Below are 26,157 nucleotides of genomic sequence, written 5' to 3' on the forward strand. Positions count from 1 at the left end.
AAACTTGTTTGAACGATGAACTGTCGTGATTTCACTCCACTGACGTCTCAGACTCAGTGTGAACTGTGGAATTAACAGAAACGTGTCACATCTGATCTAGAAAACATTTCAGAAGGACAGCGGCGGAGGTCTAGATGTTGCTCTTCCCTCCTCGCTGTCTTGTCCTGTCTCTTCTCAAACAGGAAACTGAACGTCCTCCTGCCTTCATCTCAGATCCTGTCGAACAAAAACCAAACACAGCGCCCGGTCTTTTGCTTTAGAGTTTATTCAGCAGCACTGTACATGCATTCCTCCATCGCTTCAGTGCAGAAGTCCTGTATCACTGGTGTCGCCCTGATAACTGATAGGTCCAACATGATTTGAGTACATTCAGATTATTACAGCTATTGAACCAAGAGGTCGTATTTTACTCTTTGCCACCTACGTATGCACAATAATAAAATCCACAAGTTCTCTTTGGTCAAACATAAGACGTCACGTTAACACTCGGCCTAGTGAGATAATCTGCCTCCAGCATGTTCACATGGTCACACCGTACAGGTTAAGGCTAGTCAAGTGATATCAAACATGACGGAGAGGAGGGGGGGGGGGGTGTTAACTCAAAGATGATTGACAGCAGTAACGACAGACAGTGATGTGTGTGTGTGTGTGTGTGTGTTCAGATGTAGACGGGCTGCTCCTGGGCGGTCAGCAGACGGTACATGGCCGCGGGCATCGTCTTCATGTGGATCTGCAACAAGAACGTTTCAGACAAAAGTCAAATCAAGCTTCAGATTCATCTTCACGTGTCCTCTGATGTCTGGAGACGTGTCCTCACCTCGCCCATGGCGGTGGACAGGATCTGGACGATCTTCTCGTGAGGCGTGGCCACCACGCTCTGGCTGTTGATCTCGATGATGCGGTGGCCGACCCGGACGCCTCCTCTCTCTGCGATGCCTCCTCTCATCAGGCTGCAGATCTACACACACACACACACACACAAACACACACACAATGACAGATTCAAGCACCGCTCCTCGTCTGTTGCTGAGTAACTGGCGCTCGTTTGTATTAATAATAGAATCTGTTCCTAACGAGAGGAGCAGCCTCGGTGTCGGTTCCACTGGTGTGAACACTCACGATGCCGTTCTGGACGCTGAAGCCCAGCTGGTATCTGAGGTCGGGCCTGCGGATCAGCACCATGGTCACGGGGGGGCACCGGACGATGTTCATCTTGATCCTGGACTGAGACTTCAGACCCTGGGGGGGGGGGGGGGACGGAGACGGTTCAGCTACGACACAATAAACTAATAAAGTTAGAAACCAGACGGAAGCAGCACTGACCTTGATGATGCTCTGGCAGGTGCTCAGCGGTAAACCCACCAGACTGGTCCCGTTGATGGTCATGATCTGGTCTCCGATGTTGAGGCGCCCGGACTTCTCGGCCGGCCCGGCGTGCATCATGCTGGCGATGATGACGGTGGGGAGGATGGAGCCCCAGCCCGACTCCACGATCACCACGCCCAGGATCTCTCCTTTCTGCTTCTCGATGTAAACCTGCGGGGAGACGGGTCCGAGGCCGGGAGGTCAGGCTCCGAGCTGCGGAATGTGTTCATGTGAAACTCACTGTGAACAATTCAAACAGTTGCAGGAGGAACATGGAAACGGTGACGGGTCGAGCTCCTCGCAGCCGACGGCTCCATGGTGAGAGATGTGAGACGACAGCGGGAGGTAGGAGGAGGGGGGGGGGGGAGGAGGAGGAGGGAGGAGGAGGAGGAGGAGGAGGGAGGAGGAGGAGGGGCCGAGGTCGGACGAGGTCGATTCAGATTCTGAGGTTGTGGACTTGAATCTCCTTTTTTTTCAAACTGTCTCACAGACGTGACTCAGCTGCTCATGTGAAACAATCACGACTCATTCCAGTTCATGATTCAAACTGGAGGCGTCTGCTCCACACGAACAACACATCAACATATATCTATATTCAAGTGGAATATTCATTTAAATTCCAGCTTTTCTTAAGGTTTTAACGTCACCGTCCTTTGATCGCCTGTGATGTCGCTGCCCCCTGCTGCCGGACTTACGTCTCTGCAGTTCTCCGACTTGGAGAAGTGGATGAGGTCATCGTTGTACATGTCCTGGGTGTTGAGCAGGTCGCTGTACTCCCTCTGGCTCAGGTCCTCGGGGTCGATGCCGTTGGCCCTGAGGAACTCCTGGTAGGCCACGCTGAACGACTGACCGATGGACTGGGCGATCAGCTGAGCCTGACACAGAGAGAGGGAGAGAGAGAGAGAGAGAGAGAGAGAGAGAGAGAGAGAGAGAGAGAGAGAGAGAGAGAGAGAGGGAGAAGCTTGTGAGTGATCAGTTTTAAAAGTTATTAAAGACACTCCAGGTTCTGACTTACAATCTAAAGTTTTTAAAGGTGTAAACTGTTTATCAAACTTCATTTATCTGATATTTCCTAGACGTTGTTTGAGTGAGAGTATTATATTATTTATAATATTTTATTTTAAGGTTATTAACGGACGGTTGAGACGAACAGGAAACATTGGATGTTTGTTACACATTCTCTTGTTTACCTGTGTTATTAGAGCAGAGATACTTCTGATGTGTGTAGTTGAGCAGAAAGTATATTATATTATGAAGTGAAAGTATATTTTTGCCCAGATCTTAGTCTAATCTCAGTATTTGTGCTAAACTAAGATAAACAACTTCTCATTTAACTTCCAGTGACAAAATAGTAATTTCCCCTAAAATAAATAAATACGTTGCAATGATCACAGGTAACTACGTTTCTATTTGCTCATCCCCAGATTCATAAACTTCTGGTTTCCCTCACAAACTCCACAATCGTTTAAAAACCTGTACGTTAAAAGTTATGGTAACATTGACTCACGTCCTCGGACTCGAACACGTGACAGATCATCCTGTAGAGGCGCCTGTCGTCCGGGCTCATGGTGGTCTGCTCGGCTGCGTGGTCCAGGTTGTCCTGCGCGCTGCGGGATCGAACCATCTTCCCCCGGGCCATCAGCACCACCATGTTGCCGATGTCGGCGATGTAGGAGATGGTCCTCAGAGGCAGATCCATCAGAGACTCCTGGGGACCCACAGAACACCAGGTTCCCTCTGAGTCTTGAAAGTAACTCCCTCCCCTCCAGTGCTGGAGGATCTCAGGTGTTTGCAGATGAAGACAAGTCAGGTGGACTCGTTTTTCTTATTCTGTCCTACCTGAGTGTCGGCATTGAGGACCTTGATCCTCTGCGTGGACATGAAGAGATCGACCTCGGCGGTGGACGGAGCCTCGGCGTCGGGGCTCTGCAGAGAAACGACCAGAGCAGAAGTGACCGGAGGAAGCAACAGGCTGATTGACAGCAGTGACGGAGGAGAGCAGGTGTCACTGCTGTCCAGAAAACATCAACTCTAATGAGGACAAGTGACGGAGACAAAAAGCCCTTTCACATGAAGACAGGGAGATGTGTAGGAGCCAGGACTCTGCAGACGTGTGGGAGTCACAGAAACCTCTTTGAGCTGAAGGTGTGAAGATCCAGCAGGACTCACCTTCTTCCTGTTCTTCGCCTGTTTCTGAGCAGCCTGCAGAGATCAGAGACACAGACTCAGACACGAAGAGGAAACAGCTGGATCCACTGCCTCCATTTCAAATGCTAAATGAATGGACAATAGGGTCTGTGTGTGTGTCTGTGTGTGTCTGTGTGTGTCTGTGTGTGTGTGGGAGGACAGTGATGTTACTGTCTATCACTTCTGACACCGGCAGACGCCCGGAGGCCTGTGCAGCAGAGATGATCAGAGGTTTGCTCTCTATCGATGTGACACGCCGCTCGACCCCCGCGGACGGAGACGTGTCCTTGTGTGTTTCTGTTCGATGCCTGGTCTCAGATCAGAGGTTTCACTTCGTCTCCACTTCCTCCCTGAAATGCGTCTTCGTCGTTTTCAAGGCTCAAGATTCAGGATCAGGACTTTTACCTGGAGTCAAACTACGGTTTCTATCGGCTCATCAGGTGATTTGAATAAAAAAGATTTCTGACCTCTCTGTTTCTGAACCTTCATCTCATCAGTGAGACGTCAGTGAGCTCATCTTCTTCAGACACGAACCTCTTTTCATCCTTTCTCAAAAGAGGAGATGACTTATGCATGGCCTTCATCATTATACTGGCTCCCAGCGCCTCCTCCCTGTGGCTCCCTCAGACCTTAACAAGGGCGCTGTCCTGGAACTGTCAGTCAAACCGACCGGAGAGCAGAGTTCCCCTCAGCTCCTTCTCCCCCCCCGCCCGCTCGTCTTCCTCACCAGCACCTAAACCGACTCCAAATGATTCACCCAGGCAGCGTGACTTCAATTCGTGGGCAAATGATAAATTATGTAGTTTGACTCCTTGTGCGTTTTTGCCATCGCACGCAGCGACTGGAGCAGAAAGTGGCCTCTCCGCTCTCCACGGACTGGGAACAGTGGTTTATGTAACACTCAGGAGAGGAGCTGGTGCGGCTCGGAGCAGCCACGCGTGGACGATTCTTTGTGCACAGACCGGGGATCTTCTCCCTCCGGCTGAGACGCCTGCTGCAGGTTTGTGGATTCTGAGACCGAGATGTGAAGCAAAGCTCCGTCACATCATCACGACGTGTCCAAGTGTGTCAGAGATAAAACAACAAGGAGCTGCAGCTTCCATATCTGAGCTCTGAGGGAGCTGGAGTAAATATAATGTGTTTAAAAGGCTTTAAGGTCTTTAACAATACTCCACACAGTCTGAGAGGAACAACAGAATCCAGGTTTTTATGGCTGTTAAATTCAATCTAATGGAAACATGTCATTTCAGACACAATCCAGACGCTTTTACTTTATAAATTTAGACATAGGAAAATATACATTTGACTTCTTTGCCAAAATATGAAACTATAAAACAACAGTTAGCCTTTGAATTAAAGAACCAATAAAAGTACAAACTAAAATAAAGGATTTGATCCTATTTACCACATAATTCATTATATTTACCCTCTTATTTCTGTCATGTAGTAAATCACCTAAAGGCCAAATGAAGGATCTTATTACAGCTCCCACTCCAGACTGTAGAAACATGGACGCCATGATGAGTCTGCACCAGTGAAGACAAAGCCTCCATCGCCCCCTGGTGGCTGACTGCAGTACAGGTCACAAGCCCTGCCTCCTCCATGTTAGTGGACAGAGCCAGATCCCGAGTGGCAGCTTCTACTTACGCTTGCACTCGAGCCTCTTGGACTCTATTCACGTGTTGTGTTGCTCTTCACCTCCTCTCTCTCCTGTTTGAACTGAATCAGATGAACTGTGCTCTCACCCTCACTCTGCTCATGGCCTCCTGCGCCTGCTGCATGCGGGCGCTCTTTGTCGGCGTCCTCTCCGACAGCAGGTGGGTGCAGCCCAGGTAGGTGGCGGCGAAGATGATGCCGTCAATAAGGTCTTCGGGGTCACATGGTCCCAGGACTGTGATGACCGGAGAGCACTCGTTAGGCAAAGCTACACAAATACACACATACTCACACATACAGATCAAAGAGTGCAGATATGACAATCAACACCTGCTACGTTTGGACATATTCGATAAACATGTTCAAGAATTCATCCTGAAAAACGACGGAGGAGGAAATAATCAACTCACCGTCCACAAACGTGGGGAAAGAGGGAAGAGATCTGCGAATCTGAGGAGACACAAGAAAAGAGAAACTGCTCAGACACTTTAAAACTCATTTAAACTCTGCAGGACTTTGACTGTCAGCTGTTTAAATGTTATTAGATATTATTAATCTGTATATTATTGGTTTCACAGGATTTCACCCCTGACGTTATTTGTAGAGACTGTAAATAAAGATGGTTGTAGTGTCTGTCTTCCATCTTTATTCAGAGTCTGAAGTATAAACTACACAGAACCAGCTAACAGAGGATTCCTTTACGTCCACACTGTAGAGAACTCTGTATCCAGGGCGGATCTGAAGTGAGTAGCGCTCGGTCTCACCTCCTCGGCGGACAGCGGCTGCTGCAGAGGAGACTGTGGCTCAGCCTGTGGCCTCGGCTGTGGGGGGGGGAGCGTCTGGTGCTGCCGCTGTCCACCCGGCGCCGTGTGTGCGTGTGGTTGCGGCTGAGTGTAGGTCTGCGGCGGCCTGGCGGCATCCCTCTGCTGTGCCGCGTGGCCCTGGTGGTGGTGGTGGGGGTTGTGTTGTTGGTGGTAGTGTTGGGGGTGGAGGGACCTGGACGACTCCGGCCTGCGTGGACTGAGCTGCTCTCTCACCGGACCCGAGGCGTAGCACGACGGAGACTCCGGTTCGGACTGAGAGGGCGACTTGGGAGACGACTGCCGAGAAAGAAACACAAAGAAAGAAAGTCGTGAAGTTTCTCCTGGGATAGAAGATTTATGATTTGGGCTTCGATCCAAGTGTCACTTGGTGAAATGAAAGGCAAGGATGTAAATCTGTGTGTAAAAGTTTCTTGGAAGCAATGACATCAAGTTGAATCATTGCAACACTGCAGCAAACATCCGACTCCTTGAGGAAAGTCACTCGGCGCAGAGTAAAGAAAATGAAATAGAGAAAAAATATCTCTCAAATATGAGACCTTGAATTGTTTTATATATATACTTTTATATTTCTGATCGAGTGTTTTAAACAAATATAACACAACAGAATAAACACAGCTGTTAGACAGAGAAAGGCTCAATACTCATAGTCAATCTTTTCATTTAACTTAATGGAAAGTGAATAAGCACATTTCCATTAAAAACAAAGTGCCACTGAAAGGTGAAGAATATCTAAACCTCAGCTTTTTGTTTGTTCTCTGAAGGGACATGTTTAAAAATGATCCTTAACAACACAAACAATCTGGTATTTCAACACAAACGTTGTTCCGAGCTGCCACAACACAAGAGGAAAGAAACAAGGATCATAAACAACTGATTCTTAACAGATGAACAACAAGCGAGGGGCCACTCACACGTCCGGTCGCAGACTGCAGAGAGTACACCTCCTCCGTGGGGCTCACCTCCTGCCTCATCACCCAGATCGGCTCCACCGGCTGATCGGGGGTGTAGGGGGAGCGTATGGTCTTCGTCTTCACCTCCTCAATCGCCTCCTTGATGTCTTTGATGGCCAGGCTGATGGCGTCTCCCGAGCCCCGGGAGCCTCCCTCCCCCGGGGGGCCCCCCACACTCAGCTGCTCCAGGGCCTCGGCGGAGCTGCTGTGCCCGGACGAGGGGCTCTTGTCCCGGGCTTCGGTTTGTCTCGGTGCACGTCGGTGACTTTTGGGAATGGGGCTGTGACGTCCGCTCTCCCCCTCGCCGTCGGACTGTCCGTCGTAGTGGTGCAGCCGGCAGCCGACGGAGCGGTCCAGAGGGGAGTGGTGGGATCGGCGGTCCCGGACCTGCCTCGGAACATGATGGGAGCCCCTGGTGGGGGAGGAAGGGGAAACCCTCTCCTCTCTGTGGCCGGTGAACGGCTCCTGACTCGACTCCTGCTGGGCCTCGTGGCGCTCGGGCCTCCGGTTGGACGCCCTGCAAGGTCCTCTGGGTAACTCGGGGTAGGAGGTCATGAGAGGTTCCGGAAAAGAGTTGGGATGAGAATTCTGCTCCGAGTAGGACTCGGGCTCCGGGAAAGACTTCTGATGGGACTCGGAATAGAATTCTGCGTATGTTTTGGGGTAGGACTCGGAGCAGGACGTGGAGCGGGACAGCGAGCAGGACTCGGAGCAGTCCTCGTCCTCGGGGAGGTCATTGTCGGGGACGGGGCTCATGCTGGCGTCCTCGCTGAAGTGGTCCATCTGGGGAAAGGAGGAAGGTCGGGGGAGGAGGGGGGGGTCGGGGAGTGGAGCGGCGGCGGGCTGTGGAGGGGGCCGTCCATGCTGAGCGAGGCCGCGCTCTCCGTGTCCGAGCAGAGATCTGTGATTTCACTTCCCTGAGCAGCGATGTCCTCCGCCACGTCCTCCATCACCTCCTCCTGGTCCTCCTCCGTCCTCTCCTCCGCCCCCCCGGCGACCGCCTCAACGTCGTCACTGCCGCAGACGGAGGTTCCTGTCGCCGGGCGGCAGTCTCCATCCTCCTCCGCCTGCTCCTGTTCCTCCTCCTTCTCCTTCACCTCCTCCACCTCCTCCCCCGCCTCGGCGTGGGGAGCGTGTTGGGGGGGAGGTTGCTCGTTGTGGGCAGCAGGCGCAGGTGGGAGGTGGGTGGGGACTCCCACAGCAGCAGGAGTGTGGTGAGGAGATGCTCTGTCCTGTGATTGGTCGGTTACGGCATCATCTGCAGAGCGCTGCTGCAGCTGCACCCCCGCCGGAGCCTCCCTCACACCCTCCCCGTGTGATGAGTCCTGCAGCTCTCTGATTGGCTGCCTCTGTGTTTGACCTCTGAGCCTGGGGTTTGGGTCGCCCATGCGACGATAGCGAGCGACGGCAGGGCGTAGCGGCGCGACAGGAAGGGGATCGACCTCCCGACCCTCTCCGGCTTCTGGCCTGGAAGACGCGACCTCTGGAACCTGATCAGGACTCTGAGCCTGCCCCTCCCCGGGGTGCCGGCGGAGGCGAGCAGGTCCGCGACCCGCTGCCGGGTGGTGGTGGTGGTGTGGGTTGTGATGCTCGTGAGGGTGGTGGTGATGGAGGGGGTTGGGCTCCCCGTCCTGGTGGAGCATCTGACACGGCCTCCAGGAGCGACGCACCGGAGGCTCCCCGCGAGTCGACCCGTTGGGCTGCCGGCTCCTCGGAGGCGCCTTGTGCTCCTCGCCCGGCTCCTCCGTCACCTCGCCCTGGTTCTTGTGGCTCATGATGCGACTCGGCTGCTCAGAACATTCTCACAGCTCAGCCTGGAGAGACGGAGACAGGAAGTGAGATTTCAAATTAAAAGGTAAACGAGAAGAGGTAGTAGAATGATTTTACTCAAAATGTTTGCCTTAATTTCAAATACATTTGTTTGGAATTAAAACAATTACCAGTTATTGATCAGTTTCTTAATTATTTGATCTAAAATGTTGTTTATAAATAGAAAATAGATTATTTTTTAGCTTTGGGACTTTTGATCTCACAGAACATATATGTTTCCTGCAAAGGGCACTTGTTTCTCATATTTTACAAAACCCAACAGTGGAGTTCCACTTCCTCTGTGTCTCTGTTTGCTCAACTGACTGAATGAACGGGAACAATTAAACCGGGGGGGGGGGGGGGGACGACGGCTTCAGCTAATTCTCAGAAAAAACAATATCTTAATCATGCATCTTTATGGAAGCAGCTAAATGACCTCAGGTGAGGTTTTGAATTCCCTTCATGTTGAACGTTTACGTGCTTTAACAGATAATTAACACGACATCTCAACACCAACCCTCAAAAGGACATCACCACCAAGTGGAGACGACTCCATCATGATCATACTCAGACGACTGAGATTTACAAAATGAACACGGTGCTGCACCGAAGAAGACCAGAGATCGAGATGAGTCATTCTCCTCACAGATACAGAGGCTCCTCCACGTTTGGCCTCAATTCTCCGGACCTCCATTTTTATTAACGGTCTCCGGTTACTACAGTGATGTAGTATCAGGCCGGGGACTCCCTGTTTGCCTGCTGAGGGAGAAAACCTAAATCCTCTGGGATTCATCTGGGTGTGCACTGCACTTTAATCTGCACGGCACTCATCCGTCCTCCAGCAGCTGGCAGATGGCACAGGCCGGAGGAGGAGGAGGAGGAGGAGGAGGAGGAGGTGGAGGAGGAGGACGAAGAGGACGAGAAGGGACGTGTCTCTTGTATCTGATGAGAGCCGGTTCAGACGAGAGGACGGGGGCAGCGACATGAATAATAAATGTGAGAAAGCCAGTTTTGATACTTATTGGATATGACAAGGCAATCAGTGTTTACATCAGTTATCTCATCATCACAGGCCGACATCAGGGACTGGACTTTAAAACGGGAGGTTTATGGATTTAAGTTATTATGGAAAAGGTGATAAATGGATGTTAGGTTGCTTTATTGGGAAAAAGCTTTTTTAATTCTCGGTCGCACATATTTGACCGAAGCTCCTGGAGTGACACGTTTAATAAAAATCACAACCTCCTGATGGGAAACGGATTTAAGGGGATTTCTCACATCTTAAGAGACACAACATTAGTTTCAGACCGATAGTGAGAGTTAGAGGTTTGAAACTCGCCCACTGTTTCAATAGTAAATAGGTTTCTGCCCTTCTGAGCATCCGTGGGGTGTGTCGGTCGCACAGTGAGGTTTTATCAGGAGGGTTCTCGGCCCGTTCGCTGTCATGAGAGGCTGAAAAGGAATCGACCGACAAATAAACTGGTCAGAAGTCAGAGGTGTAGTATTACACCTGTTAAATCCACCAGGGTGCAACAGCAGCTGGTTCTTAAAGGGACTGGGAGATGACTTAATTGTGTATTTCTCCTGGAAACACTTGTGGTGCAACAGAAGTGTGTTTGTGTTGTTATGTAAAGTCTAGACGGAGATGGTCGATGGAGAGGAGGCGCAGAGGGCAAAGGTCGAGTTTGATTCTGTAATCTGAGCACGAACCACAACTGCTGGGGAGCGAACATGCTGGGAGGTGGCAGGAGTGAGGGGGGGGGGCTCCCGGGAGGTTCAGGGCTCTGGGCCCCCGGGTGGCTTGGGGGGGGGGGGGTGGCCCCGGGTCACAGATGGCCCTGGCAGCAGCAGCGGGTCGCACCAGGCCCGTGGAGCCGGGAGCCGCTGCACCTCCATCTGCTCGGCGGCGCTGGAAGCTGCCGGGTCACGGATTTACCAAGACATTAACTTCCTGATCTTATACGGTCAGAAAAACACACACTGACAACAACACACGTGTTCTGTAACGCACTTAGGGCCTTCGCCGACAACAACTGCTCACTGAACTCTCTCCTACAGACACACACTATAATGAAGACAACAAACAACAGATATACCATCAATTATTGAGTCTTTCTCATTAGAGCTCAGGGGAATGTCTATTATATATATTTCTAGATTACTGTTTCTTTTAGGAGGTAAATAAATAATCAATACTGATAATTATTGATCTTGTGACCCAACAGGGAGAAATCAAATGTTTCTTTTACCTTCAAATATCTAAATGAACTCAGATTCATATTCAATATACATCTTTGTGTCCCCTTTGTAACAAGGCAGTTTACACCATAGTGAGACTAATAGAGGATTATTTTATCTTATCTTAATTCTTCTTATCTTATCTTATCTTAACTCTTCTTATCTTATCTTATCTTATCTGATAGCGAGGATGCAGAGAAGGTAAAATGGCAAAATGACAAATATCCATCAAGGCCAATTGAAGGGATTAGAAAACATATTCAGTTTTTAAACAATCATTTAAATGATTAAAGACAAAAACAAAGATGCTGTGGTGAAGACACTGATCCAGGACCAGGTGAGATGTAAGGAACGTTTCACGAGTCCAGCCTCATGTCGTCTTTACAACCGTCCTCAGATGAATCATAAGCTAAGAGGCTGATTGACAGATTTCAGTATTTGGAGCAGAGATGATGAAACATGGACGAGCGTCTGAGCCCTGGAGGATTCCTGCTTTTCTTTGAATTATGTAACTATAGAAAAACTGAAACTCTGGAGATTTTGGGATTTATGAAATGTGGAGATGTCACCTTGGGCCCCAGAGGAATTCAGGTCTACTCTCATTTCAGACGTTTGTTATAAAACTGACGGATTCATAATGATAATAAAGAACTGTGAGGTGGATGGAGGACGATGCTTCATCAGCTGCAGCTTCCTCCATCGTGATTCATCCTCAGCTCCATGTTTGGATCGATACCCTGACATTGTGTTTACATGCACGCTGACATTAATGCACGAGCAGGATCCAGACCGCTGCTGGTTCGAATCCCTCTCCTCCTGCTGTGTGGCCTTGACGGGTTTCATCCTGATATCACGATGACTTTTGAGAATGAGAGCAGGTAGTGGCCGCGGTTCTTTAAAAGGCGTCTCCAGCCCCGGACCGAGCGGCTCCTCGTCCCGGAGGAGATGGAACCGAGCGGATGGATGTTCTCATCCCGGGATCTGGACCCTGAGGCACCCGACGTGACATTTTAAATATATACCCAAATGCACATCAACGTGTAAAACGCTCCCTGACGTTAACCCCCCCCACACCACCACCACCACCGAACGCGGTCCCGTCCCGCACGACACCCACCTGCGTGTCCGCGGAGGAGAGGCCCGGCTCCGGCGGCTGCAGAACACGGCATCGCTCCCTGTCCAGTTCGCTCCCCGGTGCCTGCGCGCCTGGCTCGGCTCGGCTCGGCTCGGCTCGCCCTGGCTCCGCCGGTGCCTCCTCACAACTCGGTGGGATTAACGCGCTCCGCCCCTCCTGCACCGTGACGTCACCGCGGATTAACGGTGCACAAAGCGCCTTTGCTGATGCGGGTCGTTCAGACACAAACAGTTCCGTGTGAAGCCTCCTCCTCCTCCTCCTCCATCTCCTCCTCCTCCTCCCCCATCTCCTCCTCCTCCTCCTCCATCAGCCTGCAGAGCTGCTGCAGCACCGGTGGCTGCGGTGTTACCACAGTCTGCCGGCGGGGGGCGCTGTGATCCACCTGTTCAACGCAGCAGAAACTCAGTGTCACACACCTGAGAGAAGAAGATTCAAAATTAAAAAACAACAGCAGCAGAATTAGCTTTAGGAAAAGTCTGCAAGTTAAAAGAATAAACCATAAAAATAACCTGAAAAGAAAAGAAAATATTGCTGTTAAGATGCATTTCTACAGTGGTAGAGAGTTCAACGCACTGCAAATTAGGAAAACACAAGGAAATATTATTAATATATATATATATGTATGAATAAATAATCATCAGGATAAATGTTATTTTAAGTTTAAAGCATATTTTTTCTACAGCTCTGAATAATATGTGTTTTATACATCTATACTCTAATCCTGCTCAATGCATTGTTATTTACTCACTTGTAATATGATGATATAAGATATTGTTTTAGTGCCCAGAACAGAAATAAGTTCATATCTTTGTTTGTCAGTCATTTATTATTTTTTTCTGGTGAAACACTCTGACGCAGCAAAATTATCTAATGCTCAAACAGTAAGAATAATTTAGTTCTGATGATCCTGAGCTTATTAATATCTCGGGATATTCAGCAGTGATGCTCATGAAGCAGCTAACTCAGTTATTAACCCAGCACTGAATATTAATAAGGTGTGTGTGTGTGTGTGGTGGGGGGGGGGTCTCTATGTTGTGGTGTCACTCGGAGGCCGAGCAGATCAATAACACCCTCGTCTACACACCGTCGAGCTCCTGTGACACATCCACACAGACGTCACGTGCACCCCCCCAACCCCCCACCCCACCCCATCCCACCCCCCCACCCCTTCTGCCGGAGCAGCCGTTACCGTGACAACCACACGTGACGGAGGATGAAGACGGAGTGCGGTTGCCATGGCAGCCCGTCTGTTAGTGCCCTCTCTCGTTATCGAACACATTCTGCAGAGTGAACGACCCCGCAGCCAATCAGGAAGCTCCGAGACACAAAGTGTGTAACCTGCAGAATCAGGAGATGAGTCTGCTGCTGCTGCTGGAGTCACCTCGTCTCACACAAGCCATTCTTCATCCAGGCGGGTTCTCTGCTGCTCTATTTCCCGGAGAGGACATCAATAATTTGTGGTCTTTCCCTGAGTCTCTGTGCAGACAGGGATCTACTGTACAGGCTCTGACAGCTGTGTTGCATGCAGCGAGTCCATCAGTGGAATTAACACACATCAATGTTTCATCATTTTCCATCGCACGTCTATCTCATATCACGCAAATAAATAAAGCCAGTGGCCTCGATTGAATACAGCCTGCACGTTCCAATATGCAGATGAGACACCAGGGCCGGTGTCTTCAGACGGTCTGCAGGGGGCGCTCTGCAGCAGGATGGGGGGGGGGGGACGGATCCCTTTAACTCTGTGTTTGCACAATTTAGATTTTACTTCTACTTTCAGTGACACCAGCTCTTGTTTTCTAAAATGTATTGAATTACATCGCGTATGAATGATGATAACCTGGCTCCATCCCTTTAGAACAGAGCATCGGCCCAGTGTTTGATGATTCATCTTTAAATCCAGACGTTTCCATACATAAACATTATAATATTTATAATATTGTTGGGCTGCTCCCAGAGAAAAGGGTGGAGGACCTCATATACTGGGGAGAACATTAAATAACTGTATCATCAACATCATGCAAAACAATAACCTCTGCATGCTCTGCACATGACCCCCCCCCCCCCCCCCCCCCCCCCCACACACACACACACACACACACACACTCTCAGTATTTATTAGAGCTCTGGCACAGATATGACAACCAGGAAATTAACAGATGACTGATAATTTATTAATGTTGTCCTTTGAACACATTCTCTCTTTCTTCTCTTCCCCACACTGCTACACTCATGATGTAATGATTCATTTCCAGTCCGACTGGGTTCCTTGTTGTTTTCACGAGAAACATCACTAACAGCTGTGATCTGAACTTGTGTAGGGATTCATCTTCCATCTGTTTTTGAGACCTACACACTTTCCAAAAACGTTGCTGACACAGAGGAGCTGGAGGAGTGAGTGTGATCAAGACGACTGCAGAGACAGAGACAGAGAGTCGGACAGATGGATCACAAATGTGGATGAGAGAGTTCCATCGGGAAAAAAAAAAAAAGTTACTGCACAGTTTAATCTCCTGTTTCCAACATGGCACATTCTTCTCTCCTCTACCTCTCAGCCCATTCCCTTCTGCAGCTCCCCTCCAGTGAGGCTGTCACCAAAAAGTCCCTGAGACCCGACTTTGACTCATATTTCTGAATAATCTCTTTTATTCCTCTTTGAGGATCCTGCCTCTCTGCCAATTTCCCGAATGGCTCATTTCTATTGAAGATAAAGCTGCTGCAGACTTCACATTGATGAATGCACCAAATGCTTGTAATCTGTGGAAGACTAAAGCCAAGACAAATATTTCAGACGATTGCAAAGTGTTTTGATTCTCTGTTGGTTTGGAGAACACAGTTTGGATCATTTGTTTATTCAGGCCTGTGCTCACTCAGTGAAGCATCGTTTCCTCACAGTCTCAAAGTGCGGTGATACAACGTACAAACAGTTGTGTATTCTTCACACCTATTGTCCAAAAGCGACTATAGTCAGAGCATTTGATGAGATTATTGAACATATTAATAAGTTAAAGACAGAAAACTGTGAGCTCAGTTTTCAAAGACCGACCAAACTCCATCGTAGGAACTTGTGACCACATCACAACATCCTCCTCCTTCCACCCTTTGTGTTCTTCAACGAGAACAGAGACTTTCTTGTGGTGAATGGAAGTTTAATGAGAAGTCGGGAGAGGGAGGTAAATAACATGAAGATGGACAACGTGGGATGAAGCTAAAATATCATCTTGTCATCTTGAACTGGTGATACAGGAGTTCAACCAATCGTGAGTCAGTCACCATCCACTAACACGGAGGAGGGGAGGGTCATGATGGTTAGCTGTCATGTTGTCCATCTTCATACACACATATGTTTCCACCCTGTGTAATGTGTGTAACTGTGAGGCTGGTCAACACACCAGACCATCACCAGAAACCTCCTGTTGGCTTGAGTTAATCAGAAATCTGTCAGTTTGTACTGGTTCACTGTGGGAGTTCACTATCTCATTTTAAATGTTTCTATCATTTAATTCTGAAGAGAGTTTTTGTTTTCAGTCAAGCGTCAGTCATTTCTCCCTCAGCCAGAAGAGGAAGCTCCGGAAAATTATATAAACATAAATTTGCCTTTGAGCCAAAATCGTCAGGTTGTTTTTCTCATGAAGAAACTTCAAGATTATCTCTTCGACTTTATTAGTTTCTTTCTTTCTTAACCTTCTCTCCCTTTCTCTCACTCGTTCTTCCCCCACCACCTCATCACTCACCTTCCTCCTCCTCCTCCTCCTCCTCTCCGTCCCCCTCCCTCTGTTATTCTCCTCCTCCTCCCTGCACAGGCGTCCAGACACACACTTTTCCCCTGTGGAGATTGTGCAGTGTGCTGCCAGTGTGCGAGCTGGAGAGACACTCAGGCAACACACAGACACAACGGGGAGGAAACTTCAAAAACAAAACTTTTTTACTTGTTGTTTCTCCAACTTTGGATTCAAGACCCACTTCAGCTTCTTCTGGTTTCCTCTGAGAGTTGAGTTCTTTCCCACAGAACGCTGCGATGCTTCCATTGTGCCTCCTGACTTTTGCTGGTGAGTTTGTTTTAATGGTGCATGAGGGCACGGTGCTGTTAATGCCAGTTGCCGTGATTCATACTTACCACCCCCCCCCCCTCTCTCTCTAATTGTGCCCTCTCTCTCCTTTTCCCCTGTCTGCGGTGGCAGCCGTCGTCCAAGCCCACAACCCACTGCTGCCAGGCTCCTGCAGCTTTGAGTCCAGCACCTGCGAGTACACGTCCGACTCAGACTTCGCGAGCTGGACCCTGCACAAAGATGGTACTGCACTTCCACAGATCTCCCACTGTGTCCTCACCCCCCCGTTCAACACCTCTTCAGTTCAGATGCGTGTATTGTGGCTCTTACCAGTAGCAGGAACAGGTTTTCGCTGTGATGCTGAGTTTGGCCGTACCACCACATCTGGTGTGCATTGACTCCAGCATCTCGGTCTGCACATCTGGAGTCAGTGAAGGAACACATTTAGGCATTCTGCTGGAGTTGGTACCGCGGCTGATACAGACGAGCGCTGCACACGTCCAACTCGACGTAATGTCAGAGAATCAAAGGAAACAGATGAGATGCTTTTTACGATTCAAATAACGTCACAATTTAAGTGTCTTTAATTGCTCGGACATTTGTTGCATCTGCACACATGTGGATTCATGTGTGTGGGTTGAAGTCCATGCAGCAGAGGGGCCTGACTGAGGGCCCCCAGCTGCACGGCCCTGTCACATGAGACGGGGCCATGTTTTAAGAGGTGGAGGTCATGTTGATGTTACAGGAAACTCTCTCAGATTTCTAACTTAGCTTTAATCACACAAAACCCCGTCCATAAACCAAACCACCTACATTTGAAAAGCAACGTCCGGAAGAATGGGTTCAGGTGCTGGTCAGATTCCAGAGGCAGGTTGCTGCTGACACATCAGACACGATTGGGCAAGAGTCATGTGTGTAAGTGCAGCATCAGAACAAGATAAACTTTCATGTATCAAAACAAAAATGATAATTCTGTTTGACCCTGTGGTGAACTGTGTGTTCCTATCAGGAGGCTTTTAGCAGAAAGACATTTGCTCTGTGCACAAACACCATGTTAACTATGGACAGAGCTAGGCTAGCTGCTTGATGCTAGCCCTGTGTGTAACCAACAGACATCGTGATCTCATCATGTGGCAAAACCACAAACAACCAAAACAAAGTCATTATCAATTAACTTCTTGGCTGTTTGTCTGTAATTCGGTTTCAGAAATGTTGGAAACAATCCAAAATGTCAGTTTCTCTTTAATCATATATCCAAACTGCTCATTTTGTTTGAGCAACAATCCTTAGAAACTAGTAGTGTTGACAAACTATTATTGATATATTAGATAAATGAGACGTGGATCAATCACATCTTAGTGCTTCAGGAGGATCGAGTCACTTCCTCCACTCTCCTGCTGCTTCACTCACTTTCTGTATCTGCTGCCAGACTCTGCCATGAAGGCCTGGTGATTTTTTTCCACCACATTTCTCCGCTCTAACTTTTCTAAAACCTCCAGAGCCCGTCTCACCGTCTCCCTTTCCTCCGGGATACGTCAGCCAATTTCTCTTTTCCTGTTTCCATCCTCGTTGCCGCCGGCTGGTTAAGAAGGTCAGGGCGGTTGGTGCGTTAATGATGTGCTCATGCAGTTCCTGCTCATTTACTCTCCGTCCACTGCTCTGGGATCTGTGCTGCACAGTTTGAGCTCCAACCCGAAAAACAAGTGGTGTCATCGATGCTTTGTCTTTCTTCTGCAACTTCTGCATATTGAGACAACATGTTTGCGTGTGAGGCCACGTTACGTAAACACAAACATTCATCTTGAATTGACTGGAGTGAAAGCCCTGGTGGCTTTGTGTGTGTGTGTGTATGTGTGTGTGTGTGTGTGTGTGTGTGTGTGTGTGTGTGTCAGTGAGAACACATGAATACACATGTGTTTGTCAGGATGCAGCAGCCCGGAGGCAGCGAGGGCTTTCTACAGGGAAAAGTAATAAGCGACAGACGAGTGCAGGGATCTCCGAGCGCCCTGCAGCACAGACACAGCTCACAGACCATGCTGCTGTAAGAGCTGAGCTGGATTTCACGTTGCACCAGGTCAACGACTAGTTTGTCTTTGGACATCCTCGTGCAAAATGTCCACTTCCGTCAAAACACACATGCAACTCATCTTTCTCGACATTGTGTCTCATCTGATTCCTCTCACCTCCTGGTTCCAGGTCACTTTGTGGCAGTGGACTCGGTGGATGAGCAGGAGGCTGAGAGAGGTGCAAGTGAGAAACCCGGGGTCACCGGGGTTCTGCTGAGTCCGGCTCTGGAGCAGAGCGAGTGGAGCTGCCTGAGGCTGGTGTACCAGATCACGGGCTCTGGGAGCCTGGAGGTCCTGCAGCGCTCCGAGGGCAGGAGCTTCGACAGGCCTCTGTGGAGCAGCCGGGCTCCGTCCGACAGCTGGGTCATCTCCAGCATGGACCTGCAGAACAACACGGAGCCTTACAGGGTAAAGCACCGACGTCCAATCTGTGTTTAAAATGTTCCAGCGTCAGATATAAACACGTCTCAAGCTTCTCTAGCAGTGTCTGAAGGATGTTTAGGGTTTAGTCCATCGTATGGAAACATTAACATTCAGGCAGATGATGGAGCGAGAGAAAAGGGGCCTCGACCTCTCAAAGTGGAAAGGGTTCATCCTCTGAGGAGTTTGAATGTTTGTCATGTTTTTGAATCTGCAAGATTTCGATTCTTAGGATTTGACATTTGACATTTTGGAGTGGTGGCTAGAAAAGTTTTCAGAATCATGCATAAAAAAAAAAATCTATGCTTATTTACTATAAATTTAGTTTTATACATGATGGAGTTCAAGGACCGCTGTTAAAAACTTTAAAAAATAAGAGATTAGATAGATGAATAGAGAAAGAGACCAAATGTTAATAAAAATGTTCATATTACAAGAGAGAGTCTGAACATCTCCAGTATTTAATAATATTTGACAGTGTTTTAAAATGAAGTTGTGATCTTAAAAGCCGAAAATCTATTTCTTCAAGATGAAATTAGGTCATGAGCAACGTAACTGTCGATTCCTCTGAAGCTGCTAAATTAGATAAATGACTGTGGTGATTGCAAACGAGGAAATAATGTTGTAATAACTAAAGCTGCTGATATTCCAGACCTAGTTCTTCATAAACCAAACGGCCGAGCTGCAGAAATCCACCTTTCATGCAGCTGTTTAAAGAAGAGACAGATATAGGTGGAGATTAAACACACAGGCCAATATGAACACACACCTCCAGGGACACACATTATCCAAACACTGTGGGACCAGTACAGCACATGTTTATATTACGTGCAGAGGCAGAGTCGACTCTGACAGGGTTGTGACCTCGGTAATGCTCAGCCAGGCCTGTGCTGTAGGGGGGGGGGGGGGGGTCTCCGCACACAAACACTTTCCAGTCCAGACCAAGGTGGAAAAATGTTAATTGTATATCAGAGGTTTATATTTAGCACTAAAAGGTTGATGTTTACTTTTCTCTCCACACAAAAGCCACCGAACTATTCTCGAGTCGCCAAAACGACCTCAGTCGCTGTCAAGCAAGTTTTCCTTTAACATCTTCAACTCATCGCCTCAGATATGATTCAAATCTGCATTAATATGAAGATTGAAAGCAGGAGGGAAACAGCTGCTCATGGTTTACTTCAAGTGATGGAATGATTTAATAGTGTGATTCAATACGGTCACTAAAGAGCTTTAGTAGACGTATGTATTTAACTTCCAAATATGAGAGATATCAATCAGAAAGTGAATTAGGATAATTCCCTAAATACCAAAATTCAAAAGAAAGGCTGAGTAACATAGTCTCTGCGCCACAGAGCTTTTTTCAGCCTCTTTTAGATCCTTGTTTTGGTTTCACTGCACATTTGTCTATTTTACTCCGTTCTACTTTCTTAACAGCTAGTTCTTCTCAGGAGTTGGTGGAGACCAAAATCGAGTTGAAAGGAAGTGAATGTTGGTTAAAGTCTCCTTTAAGGTTTATAGATTTAAATGTTTGCTGTTCGTTGCTTCAGCGTTTGACTCGTATAATATCAATCTAATTAAGTACAATGTGGGATTTGACCCGACCCCCCCTCCACACACTTATACGGGCCCTGACCTCATGTAATAATCCGGGTGTGTCTCTTCCTCTCTGAGTCACGCGAGCTCGGACATTAAATTGGATTTCTCAGTTTCTCATGCGTGACCTCCCCCCGACCCTCCGCACTGTAGCTCACTGTGTATGATGTCATCACTGTGTGTGATGTCATCGGTGCGGCACGCCGTGTGCCTCTGGCTAACGTTACTGAGCACGTGTTGTTGATTAGGTCGTGATCGAGGGTAAACCTGGTGGGACCCCGGGGAGCAGCGTGGCCATCTTCGAGATCCACATCAGCCCCGGATTCTGCCTGGGTCGGTGACTTCACACACACACACACACACACACACACACACACACACACACACACACACACACACACACACACACACACACACACACACACACACACACACACACACACACACACACACACATCTGCTGGCGTGTACAGTTACAGCAGCAGCAGGGTGTGTTGACGATTGTTCACTTCCTCTGTCTCCAGAGTGCGACTTCGAGGAGTCTCATCTGTGTGGATACAGCAACCAGTGGAACGCCAATGTGAACTGGTACGTTGGAGGTGGGGAAGTCCAGCTCCTCCACAACGGCCTGCTGGACGACCACACGTTCCAGAACAGGACAGGTGAGTGACATGTGACCCACATCTGCACAGAGGGGCGTCGGAGACCTGCAGGTTCTAATTTACCTTACTTAAACCAAATTTCTCCTTTTCACTGTCTTACTGATCGTTTTAACTATTTCCTTTCAAATCTGGGGGTTTTATGTTCTCGTCCCTCAGGTCACTTAATGTACGTGGACTCCATCTACGCCAAGACCTTCAAGGAAGTGGCCAAACTGGTGTCTCCCATGACCACAGTGCCGATGTCCGGCTGCCTGAGCTTCCAGTACCAGCGGAGCGTGGAGAGAGGGAACCTGTTCTCCGTCTACACCCGCGACCGCCTGGGCCAGTACCAGGAGCTGTGGAGGCCGGAGCTGGAGGAGCAGAGCGAGTGGAGCGGGACGCTGGGCGGGTGGATCCCGGTGCAGGTGGACCTGAAGGCCCCGTACTCTGTGCAGGTCAGCCAGGGGCCACACACCAGCTGCACGTCACAGAAACTATACTGGGACTTCTGAAATGAGTAGATTCACTCTTCATGATCCGTGGTGGACGTTAAAGTTCTGTCGTGGCTGCTGGCACCAGACAAACCATCCTTAAATCAACAGCTGTGCATTTATGTGTGTGTGTTTATGAGTGTGTCTGTCTCCATGCGTCCCTCTGTCCTCTCAGGTGGTGTTTGAAGTGACGTTTAACAGTCCAAGAGGCGGACGAGTGGCCGTTGATGACATTTCCTTCTCCTCCGAGTTCTGCAGCTCGGACACCGGTGAGCTGCTCTCACGCTCGTTAAAACAGTCGTGTTTATCTCAGAGTTAAAATGAAGGAGGTGGACAAAGGGAGGACAGAGGGGTGGGGGGGGATGAGGACACACAAACAACAAACTTTACAAGAACTAAAAGACCATTGCCCATAGAAGGAACAGTTTGTCCTGTGGGTAGTCAAAAGAAAATCATTGGCAAACAAAACGTATCATCCTCCAGCACCTTTAAATCTGATAAAGGCCTGAACACAAAATGAATTGTTATCAAGCTGAGAAAGCGCTGATTCCTTCCACGTGTCTCCACAGAGCCGACCTTTGACCCCTCCATCGCCAGCTGTGACTTTGAGTCCGGGTTCTGCAGCTACACCCAGGACCAGGTGAAGGGGTCGTCGTGGAGGAGAGTGTCCGTGAAGCCCAACATCTTCAGGAACGGAGACCACACCACGGGAGCAGGTGGGGACCCAGAGAACTCATCCTGGAGCTGATCAACTGTTTCCCCTTTGAAACAGATTGAGATGCTAACAGAAATGATGCAACCGGCTTTAAAACAGTGAAACCATTCAATGAAAATGTTCTAAAACAAACAGAGCTGTGAAACTAAGATCTGCCTCGGTCCCTGACGAGCAGAGTCCAGGAAACAAACGCTGTCTTTTTCCTGCAGGATCCTTCCTGTTGGCTAACTCTCGGCTGAGCCCACGCTCCGGCTACGTCAGCCGCCTGACGGGGCCGACTCTGCCCGGGAACATGAAGTACTGCCTGAGCTTCTACTTCTCTCTGAGGGGTGAGCGCCACCACCACACAAGCTCCTCTCACTCAGGGATATTAGATTTTCTCTGGGCCTGTGTGTGTGTGATTCATTGGCTGTGATTTATTTCACTGACTCACTGAGTAGAAATAACTCCGGCCCCTGCAGGTTTCAACCAGACGGACCAGGCCCTGGCCGTCTATCTGCAGAGCGGCAGCAGCCAGGAGAAGATCTGGAGCCAGGGAGAGAAGTCCAGAGGAATCTGGATCGCTGCGGACGCCACCTTCCATACGTCACAGCCTTCCAAGGTCAGAGGACAGGAAGTGGGAATACAGTTCAGTCTGACAGGGTGGAGGAGAGAGGGAACGAGGAAAGGAAAGGAGGAGGACACGGAAGGAAAGGAGAGGACGCAAGATGGATAGAAGAAAGAAAGCAATATTTAAGTGATAAAAACATATATCTATACTGTATATATATATAAATTATTGTTCTTAGACGACACAGCCTCATCCTCCGACCTTTGTGATGAAGATCAACTCACTCTGATGCCAAAGTTCACAAAGCTTTTCCCGACTCTGACTTTTCTTTCTCTTTTGTTTTTTTAAACACGATGAATCTCTTTCCCTCGGGTTCGGTTCTTCTCACTTCCTGTTCCCTGCTCTTCTCCTCAGGTGGTTTTCATCAGCACCTGCAGGAGCTTCTGGGACTGTGGCTCAGTGGCTCTGGACGACATCAGCGTGAAGCTCGGAGACTGTGAGCTGCCGGCAACAGGTAACAAGTGAAGAGTCAGTGGATCTCAAATCCTCCACCAAGACCCAACAGGCTCTTTAATTCAATCAAGCAGCAACAGACTCCCTAACACGATAGAGCTAGGTACAGGTTTAGAGCCCTACTTCTCAAATATGATGTAGATCTGAAATCTGAAATTACACACTCATAGATATCAGTCCCTTTAATGTGCCTAATTGTTATTATAATGAGGAATTTATTCCCTGGGAAATTTTAACATGTCACATAAAACAGATGAGTCAGCTCTTAATGCTGAAGAAAGTGTAAAAAACAACTGCTGCTAACCAGGGCTCTTTATTTAATCAGAAACTTAATAAACTTTTTGATACTTTAAAACTTTAAATAAAAACTTGGATCACATTAAGATGCAGACTGGAGAGATGAAGCCAAAAGTTCCTCATTGTTAACTTCAGGAGTCTTAACAGATATTTCTAGATCTTCTTTACAATTTCCTGAAAGATGCATTTCAGTTCTTTCAGCTTTGAGCTTTAAGATCTGAGCCTCAGTGAAGAAGACCCTGAAGACAACAATATAAAACATGTATCCTGCTACAGTCTCACGGTATCACTCCACCCCCCCCCCCCCCACCACCAGCTGCTGCAGACTCGCTGTCGTCCCCTCTGCCCGGTCACTGTGACTTCGAGGCCGGGCTGTGCGGCTACACTCAGGACAAACACACCGACGCTGCAGACTGGGAGCTGAGGAGAGGACCCACCCCCACCTCCTACACGGGGCCCAGAGGAGACCACACCGCGGGACTGGGTGAGCGGCTCCTTCCCCTTCGGCCTCCACCACTGGAACATCTGCACGTCCACAGCTGTGATGACAACAACCTGTTGACTTCTGATTGACAGGATACTACCTCTACCTGGAGGCCTCGAACATGCTGTCCGGCCAGAGCGTCCGGCTGCTCTCTCGCCCCCTGAGGGGCTCCAGGGGGTCCCAGTGTCTCAGCTTCTACTACCACATGTACGGCTCCGGAACCGGCCGGCTCGGCGTCCACCTGGACAACGGCGGGGACGACGTGTTGCTCTGGCAGCAGAGTGGCGAGCAGAGCATTGCCTGGCTGAGGGCCAGAGTGGAATACCAGAGCGACAGCCTGCATCAGGCAAGAGAGGAGCAAAGTCTCTCCGAGCTGCTTTATTAGATTCTAGATTTAAGAACCAGACGTGGCTGAGTTTGACTTGTGATGCAGTTCTCAGTCTTTGATTTAGATTAATGTACACGTGTCTCTTAATTGTGTTGATGGGTTTTTATTGGACTTCAGGTGGAACCACAGCTTGACATGAGAAATTCAAGGTAGAGGAGCTGGTTCTTTTCATTAGGTCAACTTACAAATACACGTTATGAAACACAGTGAGGTTGAAGGAGAAAGAAAAACACTTTGAATAAACAGAATAGAATCTACACTGTAGATATATTTGGCTCAGGGTGGATTTCACAGGATGAATTACAACTTTGCTGCCGTTTCAGAAAAACTTTGAGCCAAATCTATTTTTAAAATTAGCAGAAAACCTTCCATGTAGAGAAATTGGGCAAAGCTTCAAAATATTTTTTAAGATTTATGTGAAGTTTATAAACTAGATTTCATGATAAATAACTATGAAGTCGATGTTTATCTTGTTCCATAGTTATCGGACTGCTCCATTAACGGTCTCACTAAGCAGCTTCTGTACAGCAGTGAAACGTCTGCACAGGATACAGCTGTGATCTCATCCTGCAGAGAGACACACTGATGGCAGAACTTCATCAGTTTCTCAAAAGGGAGGAAGAGCGAGTGCAGGAGGAGGAATTAGCAGAATGGAACTTACCCTCGACTGTGGGCTCAAATAAGACGCTGCCAAAACAAGAGCCGCTTCGCTTGTTGGAGGGTTTGATCACAGAAAACTGTGGCAGCTTTAAAGGAGACATGTGAGCAGATTATGTCACTGACAAGTGAATGTTAGTGGGAACCAGTCTCCACCAGCGTTAGGTCACTTTTCCCATAAACGTGCCAACAGAAAGAAGTTGTGTTGAACCCACGGTCTTGCCACTAACAGGCCTTTGCAGAGGTTGTGTTTTCCACTGCTCTCTTTTTAATGGAAACAAGGAGACATTAAAAAAAACCTCCAACAGCTTCTAAAATAATCTAAACTCTCTGTTTCCCTTCGTCTGGTCCCAGCTTGTGTTTGAAGCGACCAGGGGATCTTCAGTGAGGGGCGACATCGCCATTGATGACATTACCTTGGAAGGTGGACCCTGCCCAGGTAAGAAAAAACTAGATATTCAACCAGTCCCTCAGGATTAAACATCCCAGAAAGAAAGAAAATGAACCAATGTTTATTTAAAGATATAAAGCAGCTTCCTCGTTTTTCTATTTCCCTGCAGAAATGGAGATTCAAGCCACCGTGGGAACCTCCAACGAGATCGAGTAGAGAGCCGCTCTGTCGGATGCATGAACCCTGGTATCACATATTGTTTTTGCACATTAGACAATTAACATGTTGCCCCCCCCCCCCCCCCCCTTGGAAAGCATGTCAATCAGAACCTGTAGAAATTAATTTGGGTGAAACTCATCATGTAGTTCTGTTTTCATGGAGCCAAACATATCAGTTGTGTCCCAGTTGACATTTCCTTCCTGCTCCGTGTCAACAGAGAGTTTGTTTAACTGTGTTTGTCTTCACATTTATATGCATTAGATTAATGCTCCACGCTCAAATAAAGTGACACGGTTCTTCCACACGACTCTTGTTCTTGTCTTTTCATTGGTAACTGCAGAGGCCAAGACACAGTTATGATACCCCCTGCTGGTTCTTTCAGAGAATACAGGTATCAGGCCATAAAATTAAAAAGGTTTGGAGAAGCCAATGTGACTTTTGACCTTTGGTGTGGTGAAAAAACACAAATCCAAATAAAAAAATGAAGATTCAAGCAGCTGAACACAAACAAACAGATGG

At 48.4% G+C, this 26,157-nt stretch overlaps 1 protein-coding gene and 1 pseudogene across 1 annotated transcript; one reads left to right on the plus strand and one right to left on the minus strand.

The window, feature by feature from the left end:
* Nucleotides 1–88: 88 nt before the first annotated feature.
* Nucleotides 89–12,350, minus strand: LOC133974867 (amyloid-beta A4 precursor protein-binding family A member 1-like; annotated as a pseudogene).
* Nucleotides 12,351–16,002: 3,652 nt separating this feature from the next.
* LOC133974869 (MAM domain-containing protein 2-like) lies at nucleotides 16,003–25,942 on the plus strand. The gene is made up of 15 exons (XM_062412663.1): nucleotides 16,003–16,213; nucleotides 16,346–16,456; nucleotides 18,410–18,687; nucleotides 20,541–20,625; nucleotides 20,817–20,954; nucleotides 21,111–21,388; nucleotides 21,600–21,693; nucleotides 21,994–22,140; nucleotides 22,349–22,468; nucleotides 22,601–22,740; nucleotides 23,104–23,203; nucleotides 23,816–23,983; nucleotides 24,076–24,329; nucleotides 25,383–25,467; nucleotides 25,589–25,942. The coding sequence occupies exons 1-15, from the start codon at nucleotides 16,183–16,185 to the stop codon at nucleotides 25,633–25,635; spliced, it is 2,076 nt and encodes a 691-aa protein (XP_062268647.1). The 5' UTR covers nucleotides 16,003–16,182; the 3' UTR covers nucleotides 25,636–25,942.
* Nucleotides 25,943–26,157: the final 215 nt, after the last annotated feature.

The sequence above is a fragment of the Platichthys flesus genome, chromosome 19 (assembly GCF_949316205.1).
Source record: "Platichthys flesus chromosome 19, fPlaFle2.1, whole genome shotgun sequence".
NCBI lineage: Eukaryota > Metazoa > Chordata > Actinopteri > Pleuronectiformes > Pleuronectidae > Platichthys > Platichthys flesus.

Bases quoted from the DNA above. Each gene is read 5' to 3' on its own strand.
- LOC133974869 (XM_062412663.1), top strand. From the start codon at position 16,183: ATGCTTCCATTGTGCCTCCTGACTTTTGCTG. The intron at 20,626-20,816 runs GTCGGTGACTTC...CTCTGTCTCCAG, and splicing joins CAGCCCCGGATTCTGCCTGG to AGTGCGACTTCGAGGAGTCT. The intron at 22,141-22,348 runs GTGGGGACCCAG...TTTTTCCTGCAG, and splicing joins AGACCACACCACGGGAGCAG to GATCCTTCCTGTTGGCTAAC.